Here is a 24,837-nt window from a genome sequence, read left to right as displayed (position 1 = left end):
TTTCGATTACTGAATTTGCTTGTCATATCATGTTAATTGAACTACTTGATAAGACAATTTTATTATTAAAGTTGACTTTTTCTTTAATAACCATCTCACCTTTCACAATTCTAAAGTGGTAGCTTTATCTTGATTGAAAACACAGAACTCGAGTGTAAAAATGAAAAAAACACGGATCTGTGTACCCGTTTCTTCTTCTCCGGTACATTTCCTCTTTTATGTTTTTTAATACCCTAGAGATATTTTTAGAAGCTAAAATAAATGATTAAAGGCATTTCTGTTGTCAGTTTTATACTTTTAAGATGTCTAGTCTTTCTTATTTGAGGTTTCTATTTGTTTAAAGCTACCTAGCTGAAATGGCAGCCACCCACACAATTTTTCCATGAAAATTAGATATTTGCAATGTAGTACTTGAACTGTAGTTCCATTCCTCCATCATACACACTACATCTAGTTTCAGTCGTCTGAACAAGCAAAGGCATGCACATAATTAATTCCATGAGGGACAGCTTATTCATATATTTGCGCACACAACTCTTGCTCTTTGTATATCAGTTGCACATAATTTACAATGACTATTTCTGCTAACTTGAGTACTCTGTGTAAATTAAATTCTAAATAAAGCTCCAAGTTTTCAGACATATTTTTGTTGTAGCTTGATCAAACATTTTGCCATTGTACTACATACACATAAGTGTGCACATACACACACTGGAAATAGCTTTTTCTATTTTTCAGCTTGTGCTATGCAGTAAAATGGTTATAAAAATAACAACATGGCAATAATTGCTTGCACATGTGGATGTCATAAACATTTTGTGTTCCTTTACAATCAAATGCATTGTTGCAGCAGTGGGCCCGTGCCAGGAGTGGGGATGGAAGGCATTTTCTCAGGCACCAAGGTGATCTGCAAGTTCAAATGAGTAATGCACACAGTGTAAATTAGCTGTAAATTAAAGTCACAAGTGTTTTCCTGATAGGTGACATATATGCACATAGGATCTGTGCTTTAAAAATAAACAAACAAAAAAAAAAAACCAACCCAGAGAGGAATGTAGCTAAAAAAAAAAAAAAAAGGGCAGCACACTTCTTCAGGATTGTGAGCGAATCCGACCCAGGAGACTTCCCGGAGGTAAAGCAGGTCTCGCCCCCCTCCCTCAGCCGTCGCCGCCCCGGGGTCTCCCGCAGGAAGGCGGCACCCGGGCCCCCTCCCCGAGCCTCGGCTGGCCGCGCTCCCGGCGGAGCCGCCCCTCGCCCGCCATCGCCCTCCTTCACCCGACGCGAAGCCCCGTCCGGGTTAACGCCCAGCTGCGGGCTGCCCAGCGGCGGCTCAGGCTGCCATTTCGGCCTTCAAGGGAGCGCGGGGAGCGCCGCGCCCGGCCAGCCTCTGGCACCCCCGGCCGCTTAGGAACGGGACTCTAAAATGGCGGCGGCCGCCAGCGCCGGTGGGCAGGTGAGCGGCGCGGCGCGGCGGCCTCTCCCCTCACCCCGCCCCGGCGCGCCGCCAGCGCCCCCGCTGCTCCCTCGCCTCCCGCCCGGCGCCCGCCGGCGCTCGGAACGGCGGCCGCCCCTGGAGCGGCCCCTCGCACCCCGCCCGCCTCCGCAGCGCCCCCGGCCCGGCCCCACAGGCGGGCGGCGCCGGCCTCGCCCCCTCGCTCTGCCGGGCCGGGGGCGCGGAGGAGAGGGGGAAGCTGGCTACCGCACGCCGAACGGAGGCGTGCGCGGCTGCTCCGCGGCGGCGGAAGGAGCGAAGCTGCCCCGCTTGCCCTGGCGGAGCGGGCCTGCGCCGCCGCCCCCCGTCCGCCCTGGGGCGGCAGCGGGCGGCTCGGCTCCTCCGGGGCAGCCTGCCCTGCCTGGGGAGGCTCTGGCGGGGAGAAGCCGCGCACCTGAGCTCCGCAGGAGCGGCTGGGGGCCCTGCCGGCGCCTCTGGCCGCGGGGTGGTGGGGTGGGGCCCGGGGCTGACTGGGAAGGGGGCTCCCCGGGCGGGGAGGGGTGAGATCTCAAATAGTGGAGTGTGAGAAACACAGACGTTGGGGCACGGTGTTCCCGAGTGCGACCGTCGGACGCGGTGCCTGGGGCTTCTGCTCCTGCAGCAGGGGTGCGTTCCCCATGGCTACGGCTGGCAGCCGCCCGCTGTCTGCAGTCCCCGGGGCCAGGCATCGACACGCCTGGGGTTGTCGCACAGCTGCTCTTCCCCAAATAGCACCTCTCCTTCCGTCTGCAGGTTTGGTCTTTGTAGAAAGAAAAATGCATCCATTTGTCCTGGATTTTTCCCCTACCCGACAGCTGTGGTCAGGCTCCTGGCCATGCCGAGTTGCTGGGCAAATGGCCGCTGTCCCAACGTCAGGTGTGTGGAGAAAGCGGCTCGTGTGCACTGCGAGGCCCGCGAGCTCCTTGCGTGCTCTGTTCACAAAGTGCAGATCCAGCACGTTTGCAAGTGCACCCGCAGTTATTTTATGTATATTCAATACGCCCAGAACATGCTGGAGTCATTGTGCAGCCAATATAGGCCTCTCTAGATGTGCCCATCAGTGCTTCCAAGCCATTTTGTATTTGCAAAGTTAGACCAATTTTGTATTTTAAACAACAGTGATCTAAATGATGTTGGGCATAATAACTCATGTATTAAAACCATTTTTTTTTTGATGGACATGCTACTTTATATCGACCACTAGTAACTGAGATCCATAATGCTTATGTTGCTATGATTCATTGCTTTTACAAATTACAGCATGTCAGTAATATACTCTGAAAATCAAAATTGGGTCTACATTTTTCAAAATTAAATGTACAAGCAGAGTTTTCTGGATGTATGATTTTAAAATGTCATGTGCATGAAGTAAAGTTGCATAAAACAAAATTGCAACTGCATTGCAAGCTAAGCAGTTTTCTTGTTGATCACCTGTACTGGGTTGGCTGACATGAGTGAGAAGCCCATTCTCCCATCAACAGACATTACTTTTTCAAGTAATGAAAAATTACTTGAAAAGAAAATTAGCATATGTGTAACATAATCGTTGGAGTATTTTTGTCAATTTAAAATAGAGGCTCCTAATTTAATCTCTCTTTATCTTTCTTGGACTACATTATAGTTTGCGAGGTGGCGTGATGCATATATTAATTTTGGTGAGCATATTAATTTAGATACTGAATATACGTATGTTGTAATGAATCTATAATTATGCAGTATATTATGCTGACAAATGTACTGTATACTGTCAGGCAGTAGAAAAACAGCTGAAGATCTGTGGCTTTAAGAGGAATGTGGATGTCTTGGTGTTGTATCTGGCTGGACAGTAAGTAAAATATGTTTCTGTGGCTTTTACTAAAAGTAGAGCACAGTAAGTGGTACCTTTCATAGTGCTTTCTGTATCAGATACTCTTGGAACGTCATTTATATGTGAAATATTAGTAAATCATATTTATACCTAGTCTATACATGTTGTGTAGGAAGAAATGGTGAAGATACACTGACATACACAGCAGAGCTGTACTCACAGTGCAGTAGTTAACTGCCTCAGCCCTAGATACACAGTCCTTCTCCAGCAACCCAGACTTGCTCAAGGGTCTGTAAGTTCACAAGAGTTGTGCATGAACTTCTACCACAGGGAGCAGAGGGAGTGAGGCTTAATGGGCTGATCTCTGCCTCTTCTGACTGGCTCATAAGGCTGGGTGGCAAGAGTATCAAGAAGGCAAATGAAAAAACACAGGACCTGCGCAGTCTGAGAATTGCCAGATTTCTGACCTCCCTGAAGATATCTGTTATTGCAACAGTAAAACTTACTGGTAGCGCCTTTGAAATTACCTGCATCTTTACTGTTAAGAATTGAAGGGAGAGCAGGGCAACGTGAAGTGAGTACAAGTACGGGAACACTTGTTTGGGGCTGGCAGTACTGATCAGAGAACTGGTCTCCTCTGAGAGCTTTGTGAAACAGCTTCAGATGTAGGGCAGATGGGGAGAAGAAAGCATGCTAAGTGAAGGAAGGCAAAGCTTTCATGAACCTGTGGGTGATCTAGGTTGATAGAGGTGTATGTTGTAGGGTGAACATGCTGAGAGGCTACCATAGAAAGATGGACACCTGACAGGGCATACTTCAGAGTTTTTGGAAAGCATACTTTGAATTTCTGGCCAGGGCATAATTCCAGGTATTGCATACCTGTCTGCATCTAGTGTTCGTGTGGTTGATATCATATATAAAGAACTAATGTAGTTTAATAATTCAGGGACAAGGTTTTCAAGGTCTCTAGGTCCTGTGGATGCAAAAAAAGGTGTTAAGGGATTTCAGTGTTGCCTAGACTATTTTTAGTGGAAATCAGGTGGTCCTGAAAATCTAAATGTGCCCACTAGTATCTTTAAATTCCTTAAGACATCTCCTGATTTACACCAAGAAAGTATTTGACGCTTTGTGAAAAGAAGATGTAAAACATAGTTACTGTCAAAATTATTAAAGTATGTATTTTAGAAAGAAGAGAACATACATGAAATCTAAGGGATAAGTTTAAATAATGAGAAAACTACAAGATGCATATATATATTTTCTAAACAATAGAAGAAAATTATTATAATGCATATGTATAAAAGAATTAAGACTGTGTATACAGTCTTAATAGGCACATTTTCTGATTTTAAATACTTAAATGTGTGCCCTCACTGGCTTTGAAATATTTTTTGGTATGGAATGATAAGAAATGTTCAGATGGCAGATATAGAAGTGATCTGTCTTCCCATGAAACCATTTTGAGAAAGATGATGCAAGCTGGCTTTTTTGATGATGTCAGAGAAGTGAATTCCTTTTATTCTGTACCAATTTATACAAACCTTGAACCTCAGCCAATTTCACTATCAGATCATGCCTCCTTAACTGTTGGTTTGACATAATTTTCTGTTGGCTGAAATAAGAATATGAAAAAATAATGATTAAAGTCAATCAAGTAAGAGGGAATGAGTTTGTATTTTTAAACCACTACTATTAAAGGGACATGAAAACAATGTACGTTTGGACACTGAAACCTGTCATCCTAGGAAAACTGATTAACTTAGCAGTAGGTAGGAAAAGAGTGCTGCAGGCCAAAAAGGATCAGTTTGTAAGAGACATGCAAAGTCTGGAAGGCATACAGAAAGGGGCAGGCTCTTTTAAAGTGTTAGAGGAATTAAGCTCTACCTGGGGCAAACTGAATGCCTTAATACCAGAAAGAAAAAACAAAACAAAACAAAAACAACACACAAAAAAAAAACACCCACCAAACAAAACAGATCAAGGCTTGAAGCTAGTCAAGATGAGGCTGTTACTAGAGAGGGAGTCAAGCCAATTAAAATGTAAACCTGTAAACTAGGTATAGGGCAGTGACAAAGAAGATGAGGACGTTTTGGCATTGCTACCGGAAAAATAGTTCAGGGGTGTACAGGTAGAACATCATAGAATTAGATAGTAATTCTGTAAGAGCTCTGTATGCCCTGTCAACACTCATCTGCTTGTCTTTACTACTTGCAGTAATGTATTTTCTGGTTACTTGTGACAATAGACACATAAATACATATTTGCAGGGTTTGTTTTTATGGATTATTTGAGGAAGCCAAATAAACAGTTTAACCAAGTAGCAGCATTGGATAATGTGATTTTCAGAAATGCAGGAGTACAAAAGTACAGCACCTCAACTTCGTAGAGTTTGCTCTTGACAGAATTTTTTTTTCAAACGCAGGATCAGAAAAGGTGTCCACTCCCTTTGTCTATATCTGGAGGGTTTGTTGGGGGGAAAAAAAAAAAAAACACCAAACCAAAACCAAAACCATGGGAAGCTAGAGACTAGGCTTCACATTTGGAAAACAGGCAGATCATTTTAGGCTGATGATGTGAGGTTAATTTTTATCAATCTTGTTAGTTCTTTCTGAAACACTGGCCCTAGTCTTTCAACATGTTAAAATCCATGAGGAAAGTTTTATTAAGTCAATTACAATTTGTCATATAAAGGTCATCTATAATTATTCTAGAGGAAATGAAGAACATTTATTTAAAGCATTGAAAAATAAGAAGGAGCAATTAGTGAAAATTACTCGGCAGCTCACTAATATTCTCTGGTCAGTAGGTAATTTGTTATTTATAGTACATTAGCAAGCTCAAAGTGCTAGATACACAATTAAAGAAAGAACCCTGCCAGCACATAGGAGATAGTTCCAGCCTCAGTGGGTGTGCAGTTTTATTTAAAACAAGACTGTTAATGAATATGAGTAAATGCTAAGTTTGTATGAGGACAGGAGAGAAGAGGGGTGAAAAAAGGGCAAAAGATTTCACAATATGCACTAATATGAAAAAGAATAGGAGATGTACATTGAAGTCCTTGGTGTCTGTCTTCTGTTGGCTTCTCTGGCATTGTGGCTGGACAATCCACACTGCACCTTCAAAGCAATTTTCCTTTTAGGTTTGTGTCCCCAGGATGCCAAACCTCTCCTCCTGTGTTCTGAGCAGTTTCTACAAACTGCAAAGTACATGGGACTCATACTCCCTAGGAAAATAAATGCTGTTATGGAAAAAAAAATAATGTATCACTTAGTTTGTTCCCATTTCTTTACCACCTGCTGCTTTGTTATGCTTTCAGATGTGTAGAATGCTTACACTTTCTCTGCCATCTTGTTCTTTGCATCTTCCTCTGCTATGATTTCTACAGAAGTGTGGCTTTTTAGTGCTTGTATAATATTATTTATAAAAAATTCAACCGTTTATAAAGTGATTAAGCACCATTAATGTTAAGAAATTTGTTACTATTTTTTTTTTCTTCCACCAGAGGACTAAGAAGTATCCCAAGTCTATCACGTTTTCATAGGTTAAGGTATTTGTGGATTAACAACAATAAGGTAATTAGGTGTTCCTTTAAAGAGCAGAACAGTACATCTATACTCGCTGATTATTATTTCATAATTTTTCTAGCATACAGTATTATATAATTGTCAAGCTAATAAATTATTTTTAATTTTCAGGCAAATTTAACTGATTTAAATATGACAGTTTTGAAGAAACAGTATTTTATTTTACGTTACAGAGTGTAAGCTGATGTAGTTTCCTTTAGATTCACATCACATTTATAAATTTTGTGTATTTAAGAAGATGAGGTTTTGTGCTAATACCTTAGCAATAAAAAGAAAGATTGAGTACATTTAGAACTAAGTTATTGGCAAAGTTGCCTGATAGCATACTGCTACCTGAGGTGCGGGACAGCAGTTTCCAGTGTAGCTCATAGCAAGTATACCCTGCCCACCAGAGTGGGCAGCTCTTGGAACAGACCGAGGGGCGATAGGGCTGTAGGGTATTCTTACAACAACTTCTGGTGTTCCTAGTTTTTCAAGAAAGGAATGGACTGCAGGAAACACGTAGCTCTTTGTTCATGCCCTTGCAGACATTCATAGTTTATTTCCTGGCAGGCTGGTGGTTGAGGTGAGACTCCTTTTTGCCCTCATGCACACAAGAGTGACATATAACCCTTTTAAATGTGCTTCTCCCTGTGCACAGGAAGTAGCACTGCAATGCTTGGGTTGATGGGGTATCTTCTGCCGTTACGCAGGCCGCTGTGTCACTTAAACCTTTTTGATTTAAGAGAGATTTCCAGGCGAGTGATTAGGGTATGAAATTGGGCCACATTAATTTCTCTTGTTTCTAGTGCACTGTGTGGTCCTAAATCCGTTACACAAACAACGTGCCTTCCTTTCTCCATCTGTGCAAATCTAGATTATAGTATTTATTATATCCTATAGGAGTTTTAAGACAATGCTCTGTCAAAATCTCCAGACACTACAGTTTCCAGCCAAGTCTAACCACATGGCATCTTACACAAAATCATCTACTTGACAGTAGAATTATCTGATTTAGAAATCTCCAAATACATAGCCAACCATTATTAAATGGTTGAATTGAATCCAAACCTTCACCATTAGCCACTGGTAATTAAAAAGCAAGAAAAGTGATGAACCCCATGAATTTCTAACCTGGTTTTAAATATCTTACTGTACAGTAGTTTACATGACTTTCACAATGGGCTCAAGTTCTTAGAACACCAGAATTGCTTGCTCAGGCAAATGAGTAGCTCTGTGAGCAGCAGAAAAAATAAATTTACATTCCATGTCACTTAGGAGTGTACGTATATCTGCTGCCCCAGGCTAGCATCAATTATATAGCATCTTATGTTGACTTCATTGAAAGACCTGTGGTTATCCAGCTATTTTCAAAAAAAGCAAAAATATGGATACATTAAAAGGTTGAACTAATATCACAGGTATAATAAGGTTTTCCCTTGTATTTCTAAAGGACACTAAAGAATAAGAGAAAATGGCCTGATGACTAAGCAGAACTGATCTTGCTGACTATAAAAGATAAATAAATCTGATTTTTGCACAGATCTCACTTTCCTACCTAAGCGGTAACAAAGAGCGTTCTTTGTTGTTCTGTGTAACTTGTGTGGAAATGTCATTTTCTATATAACTTGTGTGGAGAAGCCACTCAGTGGCTTTTCTTAGGAGAAGTCTCAGCTAAATGCTGTAATAAGAGGAACATATTTTTCTGAACTCAGAAGATCTGAGATCTTTTTTCTTTCCTTAAAAATGCATCACAATAATTTTATCACAAAAAAGTAAATTTCAGAGGATCCTAAAAACCTGGACTTGTCAGAGATAGAGAAACGCCACTATAGACAATAGGTATGTGTGGGCTTTGCACTACACAAGGTACAGTAATCATTGTGAAGAACAGGATTTTTTTATTTGTAGAATATTGCTGTTTTCACTGAACTAGTTTTTTCTGAGGTGAAGGAAGACTCAGAGAATGGTATTATTTTGAACTTTAAAATACCTTTTCTCAGAGGATTTCAGAGAACTTTAGGAATGGAAAAACCTCTGTCTTATTCTCCTCCTTTCAGCTTTCAGATACTGTAAATACACTGAGCAAAGCACATTGGTTTTAAAATCAGTGGCAGAATTCAAGGACTGAAATCACTCCCCCACTAACAAATGACTTTGCATCACAGAAACCAAAGTAGTGCCAGGAATAAAATTCTGTTTGTTGTGCTTGCATTTTAACTGTAGGATAAATACTCAGGCACCCTTAGTACTCCCAGTTCTCAACTAATATAATGGTCAGCTTGGTATCCCATTGCATATACTTTACCTTACATTGAAGTCAGGACAATATTAGAACTGAGCTTCTCCAACCAAGGGGATGAGATTTCGTAGGGACTGAAGATGATAACTCTTTCTTGGGAATACACCCATACATGCCATTTTTTTCTGTAATTGGAATTGATTCTGTAAGTCTGATTAAATGTCATTTTTGGAAATTTAGAACAAATATGTGCTCTTTGGACCTACTGATGAAGAAATAATTTTAAAACTAGATGCTGAGCTTATTCCAAGGATCTATTTCAGGAGTATTTTTAAATAAACATAGAATTTTTACATCCTGCAAGGGTGTTCTCACAATAAAAAATATTTCAAATGTGAATTGACGTAAAAGAAAATGTGAAGACTAGTAATTCAATGACATCTGTTTCCAAATACAAATATTAAATTTGTAGTTCAAAAATTAGGTAAGTCTGTGCTATGTGTATTTGATGTGTAAGTAGTATTTCTAATGAAGGTTCAGCTGTCAAGAGAATCCTTAAACCAGGAGTCTTAATCAGAAATACAAGAAACTGCCTGTAGTTAAACAGTTTCCAAGAGGCTGTGTTTATACTTCTCCAAAGACTGACATGTAACAATTTTTCTAACTCTAATTTCAGATCGAAGATTTAACCTTCTTGATCAATAACTATTGCTTGACTGAACTCTATCTCAACAATAATGAACTGACAGATATATCAGGTACCAATATTCACTTTTTAGATTGTTGAGCAGAGGCCTATACTTTCTTTCCTGTGTATTGGTACTCAAATTTTTAAAAGTGGATGACAGCAGGTAACTCAATGGTTGAAAGCTGCTATGTATGCATAACAATACATGTTAATTATTTTCTTAGAGATTTAATTGTTCCAGCATACATGAGTGGCAATAAGGTGATATATTTATCCTGGCCTAAGGGATGAAATGTCATTCACTTTAATGTCAGGCAATTGTAAAATATTTTTTATCTTACATGACCATATTTCATATTGAAAATGAACATGCAAAGCTCTTTTTACATAATGATTTGTAGTCCTCTTGTTGATCAGGTACTCCGTAACTGGATAGAAGTACCTTTTGAGAGCCATTTACGTTTATATGATGAAAAACTGATAGCAGTGGTGACAGACTTAACATGAAAATAAAAGGTTAATAAATTAGTAAGTTGTCCCACTTGTAAGGTAGTCACTAAGGTACTGCAGTTTCTTCATGATGTAGTTACATTTATAATCAGAAGTATTTTGCAAAGTTACTGCAAAACTGTTTTATTGTAAAATTGCATCTGTCTTACACTTCTATTTCAGTTTTGCTTGCTCTTGTAGATTCAAGTGGCTGTACCAGACTAGTGAATTTGTGAATGAAGAGGCCAAAGCCTGTGACATTTCTAGACATTTAAATGTTTATATATTACTTTTCTCTGTCACTATGAAATGTTGGGATGATAAATGGTGTTGATTAGTTTCTGTGAGATTTTGAGAAAAATGGATGTTTGAAAGAAAGAAGCATATGGACACGAGACAATATGGAAGATAACAAAATATGAGTAAACAGAAGGGCAAGTATCATTGGTAGAGAACTGTGGATGAGAAATACTGTATAGAATTTGAAAAATAAGACGCCTATGCCTGATGTGGCATGAGGATGTGAACACATAGTCTGGGTCAGCCACAACAATATTTTAAAATAACTTTTTAATACATTAATGGTCATTTGAAATTGAACTATTTTCTAAGGAATTCACTATTTATTGTTTGTGAGGCAAAGGTAGTATTGGGGATATACTATTGTTTGTGAGGCAAAGGTAATATTGGGTAAGGGTAAAAGGAAGTGAAGACGAATTAATCAAAGATTACTGGAATATAGGAGGAAGGAAGTGAGGAAGAAGAGAGGATGCAGTCCACGGAATCATAGAATGGTTTGGGATGGAAGGGACCTTTAAAGGTCATCTAGTCCATCCCCCCTGCAATTGGCAGGGACATCTACAACTAGATCAGGTTGCTCAGAGCCCCATCCAGCCTGGCCTTGAATGTTTCCAAGGATGGGGCATCTACCACCTCTCTGGGCAACCCGTTCCAGTGTTTCGCCACCCTCATCGTGAAAAATTTTTTTCTTGTGTTTAGATACAAATCAGTTGATGCTGATTTGTTGAGGCAGGGGTGATGGGGACAAATGGAAGGAACTGGAATGAAAAAAGTTGGCATATGTTCAAAGGATGTGACTAGAAAGATTAGTTTTTTTTTTTTACTGATCTCATGAAAGGTGTTACCAGAAGGCAGGCATAGATGGATAAGTAGAATATTGAATTCAATGTGCAGCATAACAAAGTAATTATCTAATAAAGGCAGTCAGGTATGGTGAAAATAATTAATTGTTTTTCATTTTATTTCAGGTGCTTTGAAACACTTATGTGCATTACAGATTCTGTTGCTACACAACAACCAGTTAAAAAAACTTGGCAAAACAGTGAAGGAATTGAAAGGAATGATAAGCTTGCAGACCCTAAGTAATACCTTATTTTTATTTTGCAGAACAGTGAGCAGTAGTTTTTTAGTGTTTCTTATCAGGATGTTTCTTGTCTGTTTCCACATCATTTGCCAATAGCTTTTCAAGCTAATTATCAATTTCAACTAAATTTGACAGAAGAAAGCGCTCTCTAAGACATGAAAATTCCACAGAGAGTACCTCAACTAAGAAAAAACTGCCAGATGAGTTCAGAAGTTAACTCTTTTTGGCTGCTGGCTAGCCAGTCTCCTGGATGAGTAGCTTGGAGGCAGTCAAAGCAGTAAACTGCTACCTTTTTGTAAGGGAACACAGGACTACAGTGAGATTATCACAGAGGTGAAGTGAGTTGTGAAATGGGTGTTATTGCTGTTGAGAGTGTGAGTGATAGGTTATAGAACCCAAATTCTTGCCTCATTAATTCTGTTGCTCGTAGAAGGTACTTTCTGCATCTTTTTGGCAGACTCTATGGATTTTTAGAGTCGAAGAATAAATATATTTTAGATATTAAGTCTAAAAATGTCTGTTAAGTAGCATACTTCTTGATATACTGGCTGGAAATGGAAGTAGCGTAGGCTCTGAAATTTCAAATTAAGTTATACAAGACAGTGTTGGCACCACTGAGTTACAATATAAGAATTAGCCTCCAGGGAAAGTAGGATTATATGCTATTAACCTATTGAAAGTGAAAGTGTAAGCAGTTTTTCCATGGTTCCTAAAAGAATGTCGTCATAGGTCATGCCAAATGTTCAGTACTTTGGAAAACGGAAACAAGTTTCACATCTTAGTGACACAACTAATGGAGGTGAATGTCATCAAGCCATACTTCCTTATGCACTCAAAAAACTGAACGTCTGATTGCGGGAAAGCAAAATATGGCTTGAAAAGTACACTTTTAATTGAACTTGACACTGGGCCAAAATTAAAAAACAAATCCAGTGTTTAGGAAGACAACATGCCAGCCCAAATTATTGTAATTTTTTTCATTGCAAAAACAGTCCATTTAAGAATGCGTTTGTTGGAAGTGATTAGGCAAAGTCTGGACAGACATCCTATGTATGAAGGGTGCAGTCACTTGAGTTTAATGGTATAGCCCTACCAATTAATAAGGAGCTCCAACAAGCACAGGGAGTTTGTTGTACTTGTTGCAACCATCTGTGGGAAATAAATAACAGTTAAAGTGCTGCCGAGTTATTATGAATGGCAGTCACAAAGGCATAGTGAAAACTGGGTGCATACTGGACGAGCCACCACCATAAAAAAGCAAGTGTTTAAGAGAACTATCAAACAACATACAGAATACACCAATCTACCCTGATGAAAAAATTGTTCTTTAGTTCAAAGATATCAGAGTAAACGCTAGTCAGTGGAAGAAACTTAATAACCTTAACTTTCCTTTTTGACCTTTGCAGTCATGAAAAAATTGTCGATGTGTTTGTTTCAAGGAGATTTCATAATAATGAGTTCTCAAATTAACAGGACTCTATTGGTTTAATAAAATGCACTGTCATACTTGAAGTAAATGACAGCAGTAAATGAACAAAATACATTTTCAAAGTCATATCCTATATATCATATCATATTACTGTTTTGCCTACTTGCAATATTCAGAAATGTGAAATGGGTGCAGAATTTGCACTGTGTAGCTTTGAAAAGGCCTGCGCTCATAATTCACCTTTATAAAATAAAAACTGTTTTGGGAACAGGAGAGTTCTCACTGTTGTGAGGTAGATCTTTTTTATTGCTGGACAGTCCAGTTAAAAAAACCCACTTGCTAGCCTTCAACAGAACTTCTGGATGCATAATAACATTTTATTATTTTGTAGCCCTTGGGGACATTAGAACTATTGCAATGGTGCAGTCTAATGCACTATTATTGTTCAGTTCAGAAGTAGCATCCAGCTGCCAAAGTGTTGCATTTCTCTTCCTTAAGGCTCTCTTGTGATTTTTAGCCACTGCCCTGCACTGCATTTGTAGCATAACACCATTCTTCATCAGGTGTGTAGGGAAGACAGCTTCTAAAGATTTACTGAGTGGGTTCCTCACAACTGCAGCCTTTTGGGAGATACGGAGGGTTTCTTTATGGGCTCAGCTTGTGCTCACATCTCCCTTTTGGAATGCGAGATTTTTGTTATGTACTCTGTAAATTGCCTCAACTGATTTATTATCCACAGCTGATAACATCTTGCTGCTAGACCTCAGAAAACTCCTTTTGTTCTTCACTATGTTTCTACCACAGTAGTTCCTTTCTGCCCCATGTGGGTTAGGCACACGGTTTTCCTACGCTCCAGATAGAGAAAGCAGACAAAACTGTGGAGGAAGAAAGCATTATCCCTAATTTGTAGAAATAAAATTGCATGACCTTGACAAGAAAGTAGATAGCAGAGCCAAGAATTGATTCCAGATGTTTTGTAAAATAAGACCATCTTGATCCACACAATGGTTGGATTTATTGTAAGAATAAGCAGCAGAAAAATTCATATACTCTAAACCAAACCTACAAATCAGTGTTGATGAGGAGGGACGTGCTCCAAGTAGCATCCAGATTCAGAAGTACTTAGTATCAACCCCGGTTTGTGCCTTGGAAAAATCTCTCTTGAATCTTCATTCCATTCCTCTATGAAACATACCTGCTTTTAGAGATCTTTCTGAAACATTTTTCTCTCTGGAATGCTAGCACATATTTTCTCAACTCAAGAACAGACTTATCAGATACGTACCTAATATTCTTTCTGATTAACACTTTCTAGAAAAAATAGCTATATACTACTTTGTTTGGTAAAAATGGAACTTTCTTTTGCTGCCACCTTGTGGGTCTCTTAAAACTTCTAAGTACAGTGATTTTTTTAAAATTTGTTAAAGAATTAAAATATTTTAAGTTGTCCTCTGAATGCATGAGCAGACATTTTCTGTGTAGGAGATACCAAATGCCCATTCCAGCCTTACTGTGCCCTCAAAATAACTGCTAAATCGCACCAAGCACTGAGCCCTCTTTGGCAGTCATAGTTATCCTGAAGAGCGTGAAATGGCATCTTGTAGTTTACAAATCTGTGTGGAATATTTCCAGACTTTTTTCTTCTTCTAGTGTCTCTTATGTGCTTATGTAATACCATCTTTCCCTCCCTAACTGCTAAAATTACATATAACAGGATTTTTTACCCTGGAGTGAATATTAGCCACAGCCTTTCCTCAAAAAGAGAAAAACGGACCCGTGTAAACCTTGGTAGAAGTTGTCAAAATTATTAATTAAAGATTTTTTTCCTCTACTCTGATCTCAAGGTAGCAGCCTCCTAATTATTTTTACTGTCTCAGAAGAACAGCATTTGTATAAGGAGAAAAACAACGTTATTATGTTTTTCATTTAGGAAAAAACCTCCATCCAACAACGCTTGTTTGTTTGTTTGTTTGTTTGTTTGTAAGCTGATCTGGGAATGAGCCAGTTTCTATTTTAATCAACCTCAGATATCACTCTCATGAAACAAACTGATCTGGCATGTCAGCTAGGCAAATGTTCCACAGCTGGCAAAGCAGCAACACAGCACTGATACCTGTCTCTGTGTGGCAAAGGTTTGGTTATGCAGGTAATGTGAACCTGAACGTAAGTATTTTAGTCAAGTTGCTAAGGTACCTCAAGTCTCAATGAAAGTTAGTGGGACCCAGGTTCTCAGGAACTTAGGCCCTTTTAAACACTTTACTCTGTAAGTTTTTTGAGTTTTCAAACTCATCATCTTTCAAAACATCAGAAGACTGGGTATTTACTTTTTTTATTGTGTTTATGGGATAAAAATTTTATATCATAGCTATATATACATATATAGCTATGATCAGCTATATCAGCCTTAGGTGTCCTAAAGCTCATCTGGTTTTAATAACTCTCTCCCTACAAATTTTGTGTCTTAACTTTAAGCTGTCACACCTAAAAGACTACTGTTATTTAAAATAGGTATCACCTAACAATACATAAGAAAACCAAAGGCAAGCAGTGTTTTTTTCTGTATATCATAAAAAATAGAAAAAAATACTTCAAAGGTTTGGAGTGCATGATGGCGTCTTTACTCAGTTCTTGCCTGTGGTATTTTGCATACTCTGCAATAAGCCAATTCTTGCAGTCCATGTTTAGTTGAGTAATTTTGCATTTGTAAAGAGGCTGTGCTTTGTTTACCCAGCATAAGAACAATTTGAATTTGATAATATTTTGTACAAAATCTTTGGCTACTAGTGATCTTTAATTTTCCTGCCTTCCTAAGTTAGTTGTTTTTCTTTTGCTGGGTTTGGTTTTTTGTGATGTTGTTTGTTTTTTCTGTGTACATTTTGCAGACCTATTCCATAACCCTCTGACACAAGACCCAGGCTACCGTCTTTATGTGATATACTCCCTGCCTTCAGTACAGCTCCTTGACAGGAAATGTAAGGATTGCTTTCCTCTTCTCACAAAGTATTGACAGTTGCTTTTGATTTTAATCAGTTTGGAAAAATAGGTGAATTGGTCTTGCCTGTTCTTTCACATGCATTTGTTGATATAGCAAAAGATCTAATGAACAGATACCCATTTTTTGCAAGATTTGTCAAGCAAATAGAGCTTGCATGGCATAAACAGTTTTCTTTGCCAAATGCTTTTGATTTCTGTCTTTTTAAATTGTGTATGTTTATCTTGACTGTTGGTGTATATATTTTTGGGTAAGACAGATAAAAGCCTGGGCTTAGAAACATGTACCTACATTTGTGCATTTAAACTGGTATATTCACATGGGTGAGTGTGTTTACTTAGATATGGATAACATCCTCAGCTATCTACATGTTTCTGTACAGCTTAAATATGTATATGCACATTTCTTGATGAGGTACATGCTGACCAAGCTTTCAGATATAAATCTTCATAAATCACCAAGAGGATCTTTCACAGCTTGTCTACTGTAAATTCTACAGAAAAAAAAATTGTGTTAAGAGTAGCCAGATGATAAATCAGTCAATCCATAAACATGCCACAGCAGACCCAGAAAATCAGCTTTGGTGATTTTTGTCTCTGGTGTTTGGAGAGCTGTGTGATTGGCAGGAGGACTGAAAATTAACTGGAGAGCACTGAGAAAGGTGTTGATTCCTACCTCAGCTCTACCTCCTGAGAAGGTAGCAAGGAGAAACAATGCTATCTTGAAAACCTGTTCCCAGTCTCTAGGAGAATCAGGATGCAAGACTTGAGCAAGGCAGCCACAGGACATCTGCAGGTGCTGGCAGGCTGTGTAGCTCTGTCGTGAAGGAACGCTGGTGGATGGGCTACAGCATGCGGAGCTGCTGGATCTGACCACATGGCCGCTTGCTTACACATTCATTTTGCACTGGTACCTCCAGTCTCTTGAATATTTGGTCTTTTGTTACATCTGTGCTTAGCACGTCTGCCAGGCTGTTCTACTAATGATCATTTTTGACTAGGGAGCGATGACTGAAGCTTAACGTGCTGGAAAATACGCGTTGCATTTACAGCTCTAGAAACACTTCTGTATAACTTCCTGGACTTAATCTCCTAAATACCGTTATACTGTAATCAGTCCTGGATTAAGACTTGAGGCATTAATTTGTATCAGGCTGTACCCTGGACTTTCTATTTAGTGAACTAACATTACAAAGCTTCTTCACCATCTGTGGAACATTACCACAGCACAGTCCTGGCTGTCTCCTTTACACAAGACGTGTGCTCACATTTCTGTTACCTCCAGGCATGACTACTGCAGTTCCTTCCTAATTGGTCCCCTAGACACCATGACTTAAAAACTTCCCTGAATTCAAAATGCTTCTGCCAGAGTTAGTTACTTGTTCTAAACCTTTAACTCACTTCTGTTCCATAGCTGAAGTACTAGGTTAGTATGCAGTTCATATCATTGAAGTTAAAATCCCCTATTTGACTTAACAGTCTCAAACTCTTTGTTTAAAAGTTAAAGTTATTTTTGAATCAAAGTGCAAAACAGGAAAATTTGAAGCTTTTCTTTTGATTGTACTCCTCCAGTTTTCTCTGTAATTGAGCAATGGGAATTGAACTGTCCTTGAACCAGGACTTGTTTTTGCTATTCATAAAGAAACTTCCAAATCTTTACTGACTTCTGCAGTAGATCCCATTTAGGCGGTATGAAAATGCTTGCTTTCTAGTTTCTTGGTTTAAAACTTCTGATCCTACTGCACTTAAAAGAAAAAAATATTTTCTTGGACAGGGCTTCACCCTAAAGCCTGAGGAAGTATCACTCCATGATCCTATTTTGAATTGTTGTGAAATTATGCAGATTTACACCGCTATTGTTACAAAACTCTGCACAAAAAAGTGAATTACCTTCTGCATGCAGATAGATAATACCAGCCTTTTAAGTTGGTAGAAAAAATACAATTTTTATATCCCTTTTAACAGCAGTTACACAAAGAGAAAGGGAGTCAGCGCTTCATCTGTATAACCGCGAAAGGTCTTGTGTCATGCAGTCAATAGCTTTTGGAAAGAGAGTAAATACACCCCTGGGGACTACAGTGGGATCTAGCAGATGCGCTCAACCAGCCAGAAGACTGATGATGCCCTCAGGTATTTATCATAATGGAAGGAAAAGCATACATTTTTAGGTGATTGAATGAGAAAAAAGTTGTTTTCATTCATCTGATGAAAAGTTACTCATTTTAGTAATAAAGTACAAATGCATCAGGAACTCAACCAAATTGCGTCATAAAGTAAGTAGTAGTAGCAGCAACAGGCAACAAATGAATCCTTCTACTAAGAGTATTGTGGCAAATAAGTTCTAGTCACTCCCTGTAGTTACAGAATTGTCTTTAAAGATAGCTGAACAAACAAAATTTCATTTTTTCAATATGTGTCTTGTGAGTGTTTAGTTTTACTTTAACTAAAAACATCTCAATACACTTCTAGGTGGAGTCTCAGACAGTGATCAGCTCATAGAGTTTTGATGCCCTCTAGTGCTTTTATAAAATAATCTCTTGGAAAGTATTTTCTTCTAAATAGTGTTTTAAGTTTTACATATATTGTCTAGTTTTGTAAGCAGATTCCTTTTGATACTTTTCAAGCTGAGAATATTTTAATGATGTCTTATAATAGCATATAAAGTACATTTTAGAGTTCTTAAAACATTCAGATCTGGAAGACAGCATGATCCTGGCACAAGAAAGCAGGTGAATACTGCCTGGAACCTTGTGACTTGTACCGTGTGACAATCCAGAACAAACCTTGAAATCCCACACAGTCTTACCTGCTTTTTTGATGTTTTAAAGACAAGAAAAACAATATTGTGCATAGATGACTGAAATGGTAGCATTTTAAACAGTAAGTGTAGATGAAGTTTGGAACAGTAATAAAATACTTGCTATTTTTTTTAATGTATATATCACAATAGTAAACCTGAAAGCAGTATATTTAACAATAATTTTGAAAGGGTTGGGAAAAAAAGGATAGTTTAATCATATTTGTTTGTTTTGCTGATAATTATCAAGTAGGCATACAATTGTCTTTACCTCTGCAATGCAATCATTCACATATATAGACAGTGGCGTCATCTTTCTGTGAAAGAAAAAAAAAATGCATGGTTATGTATGTCTATGGGAATTAAAATAGAAGAACTACATAAACTTAAAAAAAATCCCAACAGATAGTTTTTTCCACTGTAACTTAATAAAAAATGATCTTGAACATTTCAAATCATTTGCTAGTTTTCAGTTCATTTGAACAAGTAATTTAGGATCAGCATGGTAATCCTCAGCTAATCAAAATGCTGTACAGCCATTAATGTCTTAATTTTAACTTTTTGTTATAGGTTGTGAATTTGGAAATCACACAAATAAGTAAGTAATTTTCTGGATTTTTTTTTTCTTTTGTATCTCTGAGGCATTTACTTAATTTGCTCTTTTCGTGCCTAAAAAATACTCTAACCAGAGAAAAAGTCCAGTAAAAATGAGCTTTTGAAAAAATTTCTGGTCTTTGTATTTAACATAGTTGCAGCTCCATACTATTCTGATGATACAACCTACCCATTGCTATCTGAAATTTAATATTGAAAGGTATTCCACATTTGGAAATGGGTATATAAAAATGCTATTTATTTATAAGATCAAATACTGATCACTAGAAAGAGCATGCTTTAAGTATTAGACCATTAGAATAGCTGTTCTGTATTATGGCCCAGAAACCTTTCTCCTGACTGGCTGTTCAAGAATACATACCCTCTGGAAAATATTATGACTTGTAGAATGAAACTTTTTTAGTCTGTACTTGTCGTTACTTTTATTCTGTTTGGTTTCAAAAATCATAGAAATAAATGTAAAACTTATCTCTGTTATCTCTGTGTCTGGATTGAGGCAGTATAAAGGTTCCATTTTAATGTGATGACATTTTTAGATGCTATCTTTATAAGAGTAAATTTACTAACTTCAGACATCAAGCTTGTTTTTACTTTCTAGCTTTACACGTGAAAATATTTGAAAAAATTATTAAGGAAATAATAAAAACCTACATATGATGATATCCTTTAACAATTTCATTTTATATAGCTACTCACTTTGAGTACAGCTCTTTCTTTACAATCAAGCTAATTTATGTTTAAAAATGAGTTCTTACCTGCTTTCAGTGGAGTTAGCTGTCCTTATTGATGGAATGGATGTACCGCTTCCTCTCCATCTTATGCAGATGCTTAGGCTTTGCAAGGTACCTTTTCATGACAAAAAGTGTCTTATACTCGGTGGAAATAGTCACGTGGTTTATATTAGGTGAGTGTTGCTACAAGTACATCCTTATGAAATAAGTTCTTAGAAGATCAGATTTTAATATTGTATCATCGGAGATAAAAGGTTTTGGACTAACGTGAAGTCCTTGTCAATTCTGCATTGATGTTGTGAGCCTGCCACTTTTCTCTCCCAGGCTGCAGCTGTGGCGGAACACATGAACAGCACAAGCTCACAGGGTTCGGGATTCAGAGCTTGGAGAAGGGATGTTTGCATGGCGGCTAGTTAAAAGATCCATGTTGAAAGAAATGTGCATCTGTATTAATGGGTATCATATCACTATGAAATCATAAAATTAGTTTTATGATTTCCATTGAATCAGAGCATTAAAAGTATACAAGAATTATAATTTTTGTGGGGAAAAAAAGCAGTGAAAACAAAATAACATTTTAAAGTCTACTATAAATGTATTTTAAGTAATTTATGGCATGATTTTTTTTCATTAAAATCCTGTGATTCTGACCTTTTCTCATTTTGTTTTGCTTTCTTAAATTTGTGAACAGAAGGAAGCCTTCCAAGCATGTAAAATTTTCAAATCCTCACTGTTGGTGTCGTTATGACTTCTAACTTCACTTTCTACACACAGTGGGTCTAGTAAATTAGCTCCAAAGTAGTTTGGAGACATGCAGATAATGCGCATTTGCTTTGTTCTTTTTGCAGAGTACCATTTGAGAACGCCGAAGATGCTGTTTTACTGCGGGCAATGACAAGATCTCTAATGGAATTTTCCTCTGTTGACTGGAACAAAGTAGCCACCTGTCAAGAAAGACGGCTTGGAAACAAAGCAGAAGAACGCCATGAGAAGCTGACAATCCAATTTAGATGAGTGCTTTCTTCCTTAAGAAAAAAATTATTCCTCTCTCTAGTGTGAAGATAAGCCTCTTAAGTAAGTTAATATCTCTGTAACACAAGTACACTAAAACATGCATCTAATTAAATGAACTTCCAGCAAAAAAAGTATTAGTGTAACATTCCTTTTATCATCAGATGTGTAATATGGAGAGTGAAGAAATTAAGAAAACAATTGATAAATAGTGGCAATGTTACAATAAAAATTGCTTGGAATGCAATTCTTACCGTACTTTCGTTATCAGAAATTATTAAAGCTAAACAGCTAAGTTAATTTTTAAGAAACTAAGGATAAATAATTTCATTCCTTATAGTTTCTACTAGAGAATTAGACTTACTGTGTTCACTAGCAGTAATTTGTCTTCCTCCCTCAAATTAAAGATATAAGAAAGCAACCATTAAGCTGTTTCTATTTCTGAGACGGATGAAAGTTTCAGTTTGCTAATTTGTGTGCTGCATGAACACACTGAAAACTCTTAGGCTTATGAGGATGCTCATTTGGTCTCAGTACAGTGGAACCATGAGCTCGTAGGCACGCTGATATCTAGCTCTTGTCTGTGGCTGCTAATATTCTCCCAGGCTGGAGGCCTCTGCTTCCTGGTCCTTTGGGAGAGACAGAACTTGCCATACACAATGCACTGCCCCAAGACTCCTGACTGGTTTTCACACACTCTTTTATACCCACATGGGCCGTACGATGCTGTAGCACGACACCCGACACTTTGGGCTTCTGAAGCCTGTTACCACTAAGGAAGCTAGTGGGAGATGTGCAGATAGATGGAAAAGAATACATTTCCTTACATCTTTCTCCCTCCTTTCTGCCAAAGGCTGAAAGTCAATGCTATCATATGATATATCGGAGCCCTTCCTCAGCCTGTGGCTTGTCTTCTGAGTTCCTTCTTTCTCTTCTAAGTTAGCACAGAGTCACAGGACAGTCCCGGTTGGCAGGGATCTCTGGAGCTTACCTATTCCAACCTTCCTGTTGAAAGCAAGTCTGAGATCCGGTTATCCAGTGCCCTGTCAAGGTGAGTCAAGGATTTCCAATGAGGGAGGTACCACCACTTCTGGGCAATCTCTTTCACTGTTTAATTGCACTCCAGAGCATTTTTCTTATATTCAGATGGAATTTCACTGGCAACAACTTGGGCCTGTTGGCTGTTGTCCTGTCACTGCGCATCCCCCATCTTCTCTATCACCGCCTCTACGTATTGTAAGACTGTGATTAGATCTCCCCAAGTCTTCTTTTCTCTGGGCTGAACAAACCAAATTCCTGCAACCCTCTGAGCATCGTGGTGGCACCCTTGCTGGACCTCTCTTGTTTTTTAATGTCTCTCTCCAACTGAGCTGACCAAAATGGGACACAGTATTCCAGGTGTGGCCTAGCAACTGCCGAGTCAAGTGGAATAATTGCACTTTCCATCTGCCGGCTGCACTATACTTTGCATGGCACCGTGTACCTGCGGTGCTGCCAGGGCATACTGCTGGCTCCAGGTGAGCTTGCTGCCCACCAGGAACCCCAGGTCCTTTTTAGCAGATCCCGACAGATCGCAGTCGGTACGGCTGCTTGGGATTACTCCATCCCAGATACAGGATTTCATCTTTGTTACATCTTGTAGTTCCTTTCACCTTTTTCATGTTAGATTCCTTCCTTTTTGATTTCAACTTCCCCATTTTTCTTGCTTAAAGTTCCATGCATTTTGTAAATGCCCTTAAATTAGCCACATCTTTGTGGTTTTAAAAGGTAGATCAACACATTGGTTTCGATTCTGTTTCAAGAATGTTTAATTTCTCAAATTGAATCAGTCGACAGAGAAGCTAGAGCAAACTAAGCTTCGGCTAACATGTTTTCTTAAAGAAGAGGTCCCCTCTAAGTAACTGTCCATTAGGTTTAGTAAGTGTAATCCCTAGTTTGTCTTGAGTCTTTTGAACTCTGACAGCTGACTATGCTCATGGACGTAGTCTATGGTGTAACCATTTCATAGCAGCAATTTCACAATCCCAGAATCTGTAGATTTTACATGTCATAATAGACATGGAAAAGGCTGAATTTAAGACATCATATTCTCTGAAAGCAGACTTGGAATTTGGAGCTAGACTAAGGTAGTAAGCAATGATGTCATTTCAGAGTAAATTTCATTGATTCCAAATTTTTGGATCAAAATAGAGGCACAGTATTTCTGGCCTGGAATATTTTTCTGCCCCTGTCTTCTTTGGATTAAAGAAAAATTAAAGTGAAATGAAGATTTTTTTTTCAGTTTTCTGCTCAGAGAATGCTGCAATCCAATGTTTCAACATTTATTTACAGAATCTTTTTTAACAACTAATTTAACATTTTCCCCAAAGAATATAGATTTTTAAAAGAAAGTATACATTTACAGGAGTAACTGTTAAAGAATTTTAACATGACTTCTTGTAATCTTTTTGAGCATATAGATGGGCTCAGAGAACACAATGAGTTACTTTATATATATGATCTTTGATGGGGAAAAGTCCATCAAAACCTCTTAGATTTTTTGGCCACAAGTGTCCCAGGAATGCATAGATTAAACAAAAAAACCCCCTACCATGGCATCCAGAAGCTCTTCATCGTAACGTTTGCTACCTGTTCACAGTAGTTTGCAAATGTTGGATGCTGTCCAACAAGGCACAATCACCAACTGCCAACACACCCACCTTACTTAAAAGGCAATGCTTTCCATATACTCATCCATCTGAGCTTTGTCAAAAGGTTTGAGTCTGGTTTAGAGCCATTTGTGAAAAAGGAATGCCGTTAGCTATTAATATATGAAGAAACACTCAAATTACAAAGGTAATTTCAAATTTTGCTGAGAATTCCCTTTAGTTAGATGAAGAAAAACCTTGAAAATCTACCTGCATCAAAAATCTGAAGTGATTTGAACACGCAACATTTAGTTCACTAGAAGACAGGCTAGTTTTAGAAGCTTTTATATATTCTTAATTCATCAGGTTTCCCAAGGTGAAGAAAAGAGTAGAAGAGAGAGTAGATGATACAAAAAAACAGGCTAGAAGTGAACTGGGGAGCAAGAGCTGTGATGAGGCCAGCTAGGCGGATTCACGGCTGCTATGTTCTTTTATCTACCAAAACAGCCGAAGAAGTGAGAACTCCATTTTTCCTGGTGGAGGGGAAAACGACACACCCTTGAAGGTGCAAGAGTGTCTGCTGGCTTGGCACTCCACGGCTGTCTTGTCACTTAAAACCTTGCTTCAGGAGTCAGTGACCTGCATAGGAGTTTTCATTCTACTTTAAGTAAGTGCCTTAGAAGTAACGTGTCACGAGATGGTTCCTCCAGTTGGTGATTACGCAAGAGCTAGTCATTACTCCAGGTTTACGGAGGACCTACCAACCATGAGCTTCCAACAGAAGAGCTGTGGCCGGCTCAAGCTGAGGACAGCCGAGACAGCTCTGGAGCCTCAGTGCGCACCAGGACCCTGACTTGGATTGCAATTGCTCTCCTCTGGGACTCGCTGCAGAGGCAGGGAAGCGAGGCAGCCTCTGCTCGTAATGACTCTGAAGCCTTTTCAAGTTAGAATGAGAACAAACGCAACTCCATAATCCCCATCAACGATCCCAC

The 24,837-nt window shown here is 38.7% G+C and overlaps 1 protein-coding gene across 1 annotated transcript; it reads left to right on the top strand.

Annotated features, from left to right (window-relative positions):
* Positions 1-1,423: 1,423 nt before the first annotated feature.
* LRRC72 (leucine rich repeat containing 72) lies at positions 1,424-21,221 on the top strand (the record flags this gene model as incomplete). Its single annotated transcript, XM_082307945.1, has 9 exons — positions 1,424-1,453; positions 3,223-3,296; positions 6,781-6,850; positions 9,760-9,841; positions 11,529-11,642; positions 15,956-16,045; positions 18,030-18,194; positions 19,432-19,459; positions 21,056-21,221. 9 exons carry the CDS (start codon positions 1,424-1,426, stop codon positions 21,219-21,221), a joined length of 819 nt encoding a protein of 272 aa, XP_082164071.1.
* Between the last annotated feature and the right edge of the window lie 3,616 nt (positions 21,222-24,837).

The sequence above is a fragment of the Platalea leucorodia genome (assembly GCF_965183815.1).
Source record: "Platalea leucorodia genome assembly, chromosome: 1".
NCBI lineage: Eukaryota > Metazoa > Chordata > Aves > Pelecaniformes > Threskiornithidae > Platalea > Platalea leucorodia.
The sequence above is the reverse complement of the archived record's forward strand: the minus strand, read 5'-3'. Positions and strand labels throughout refer to the sequence as shown.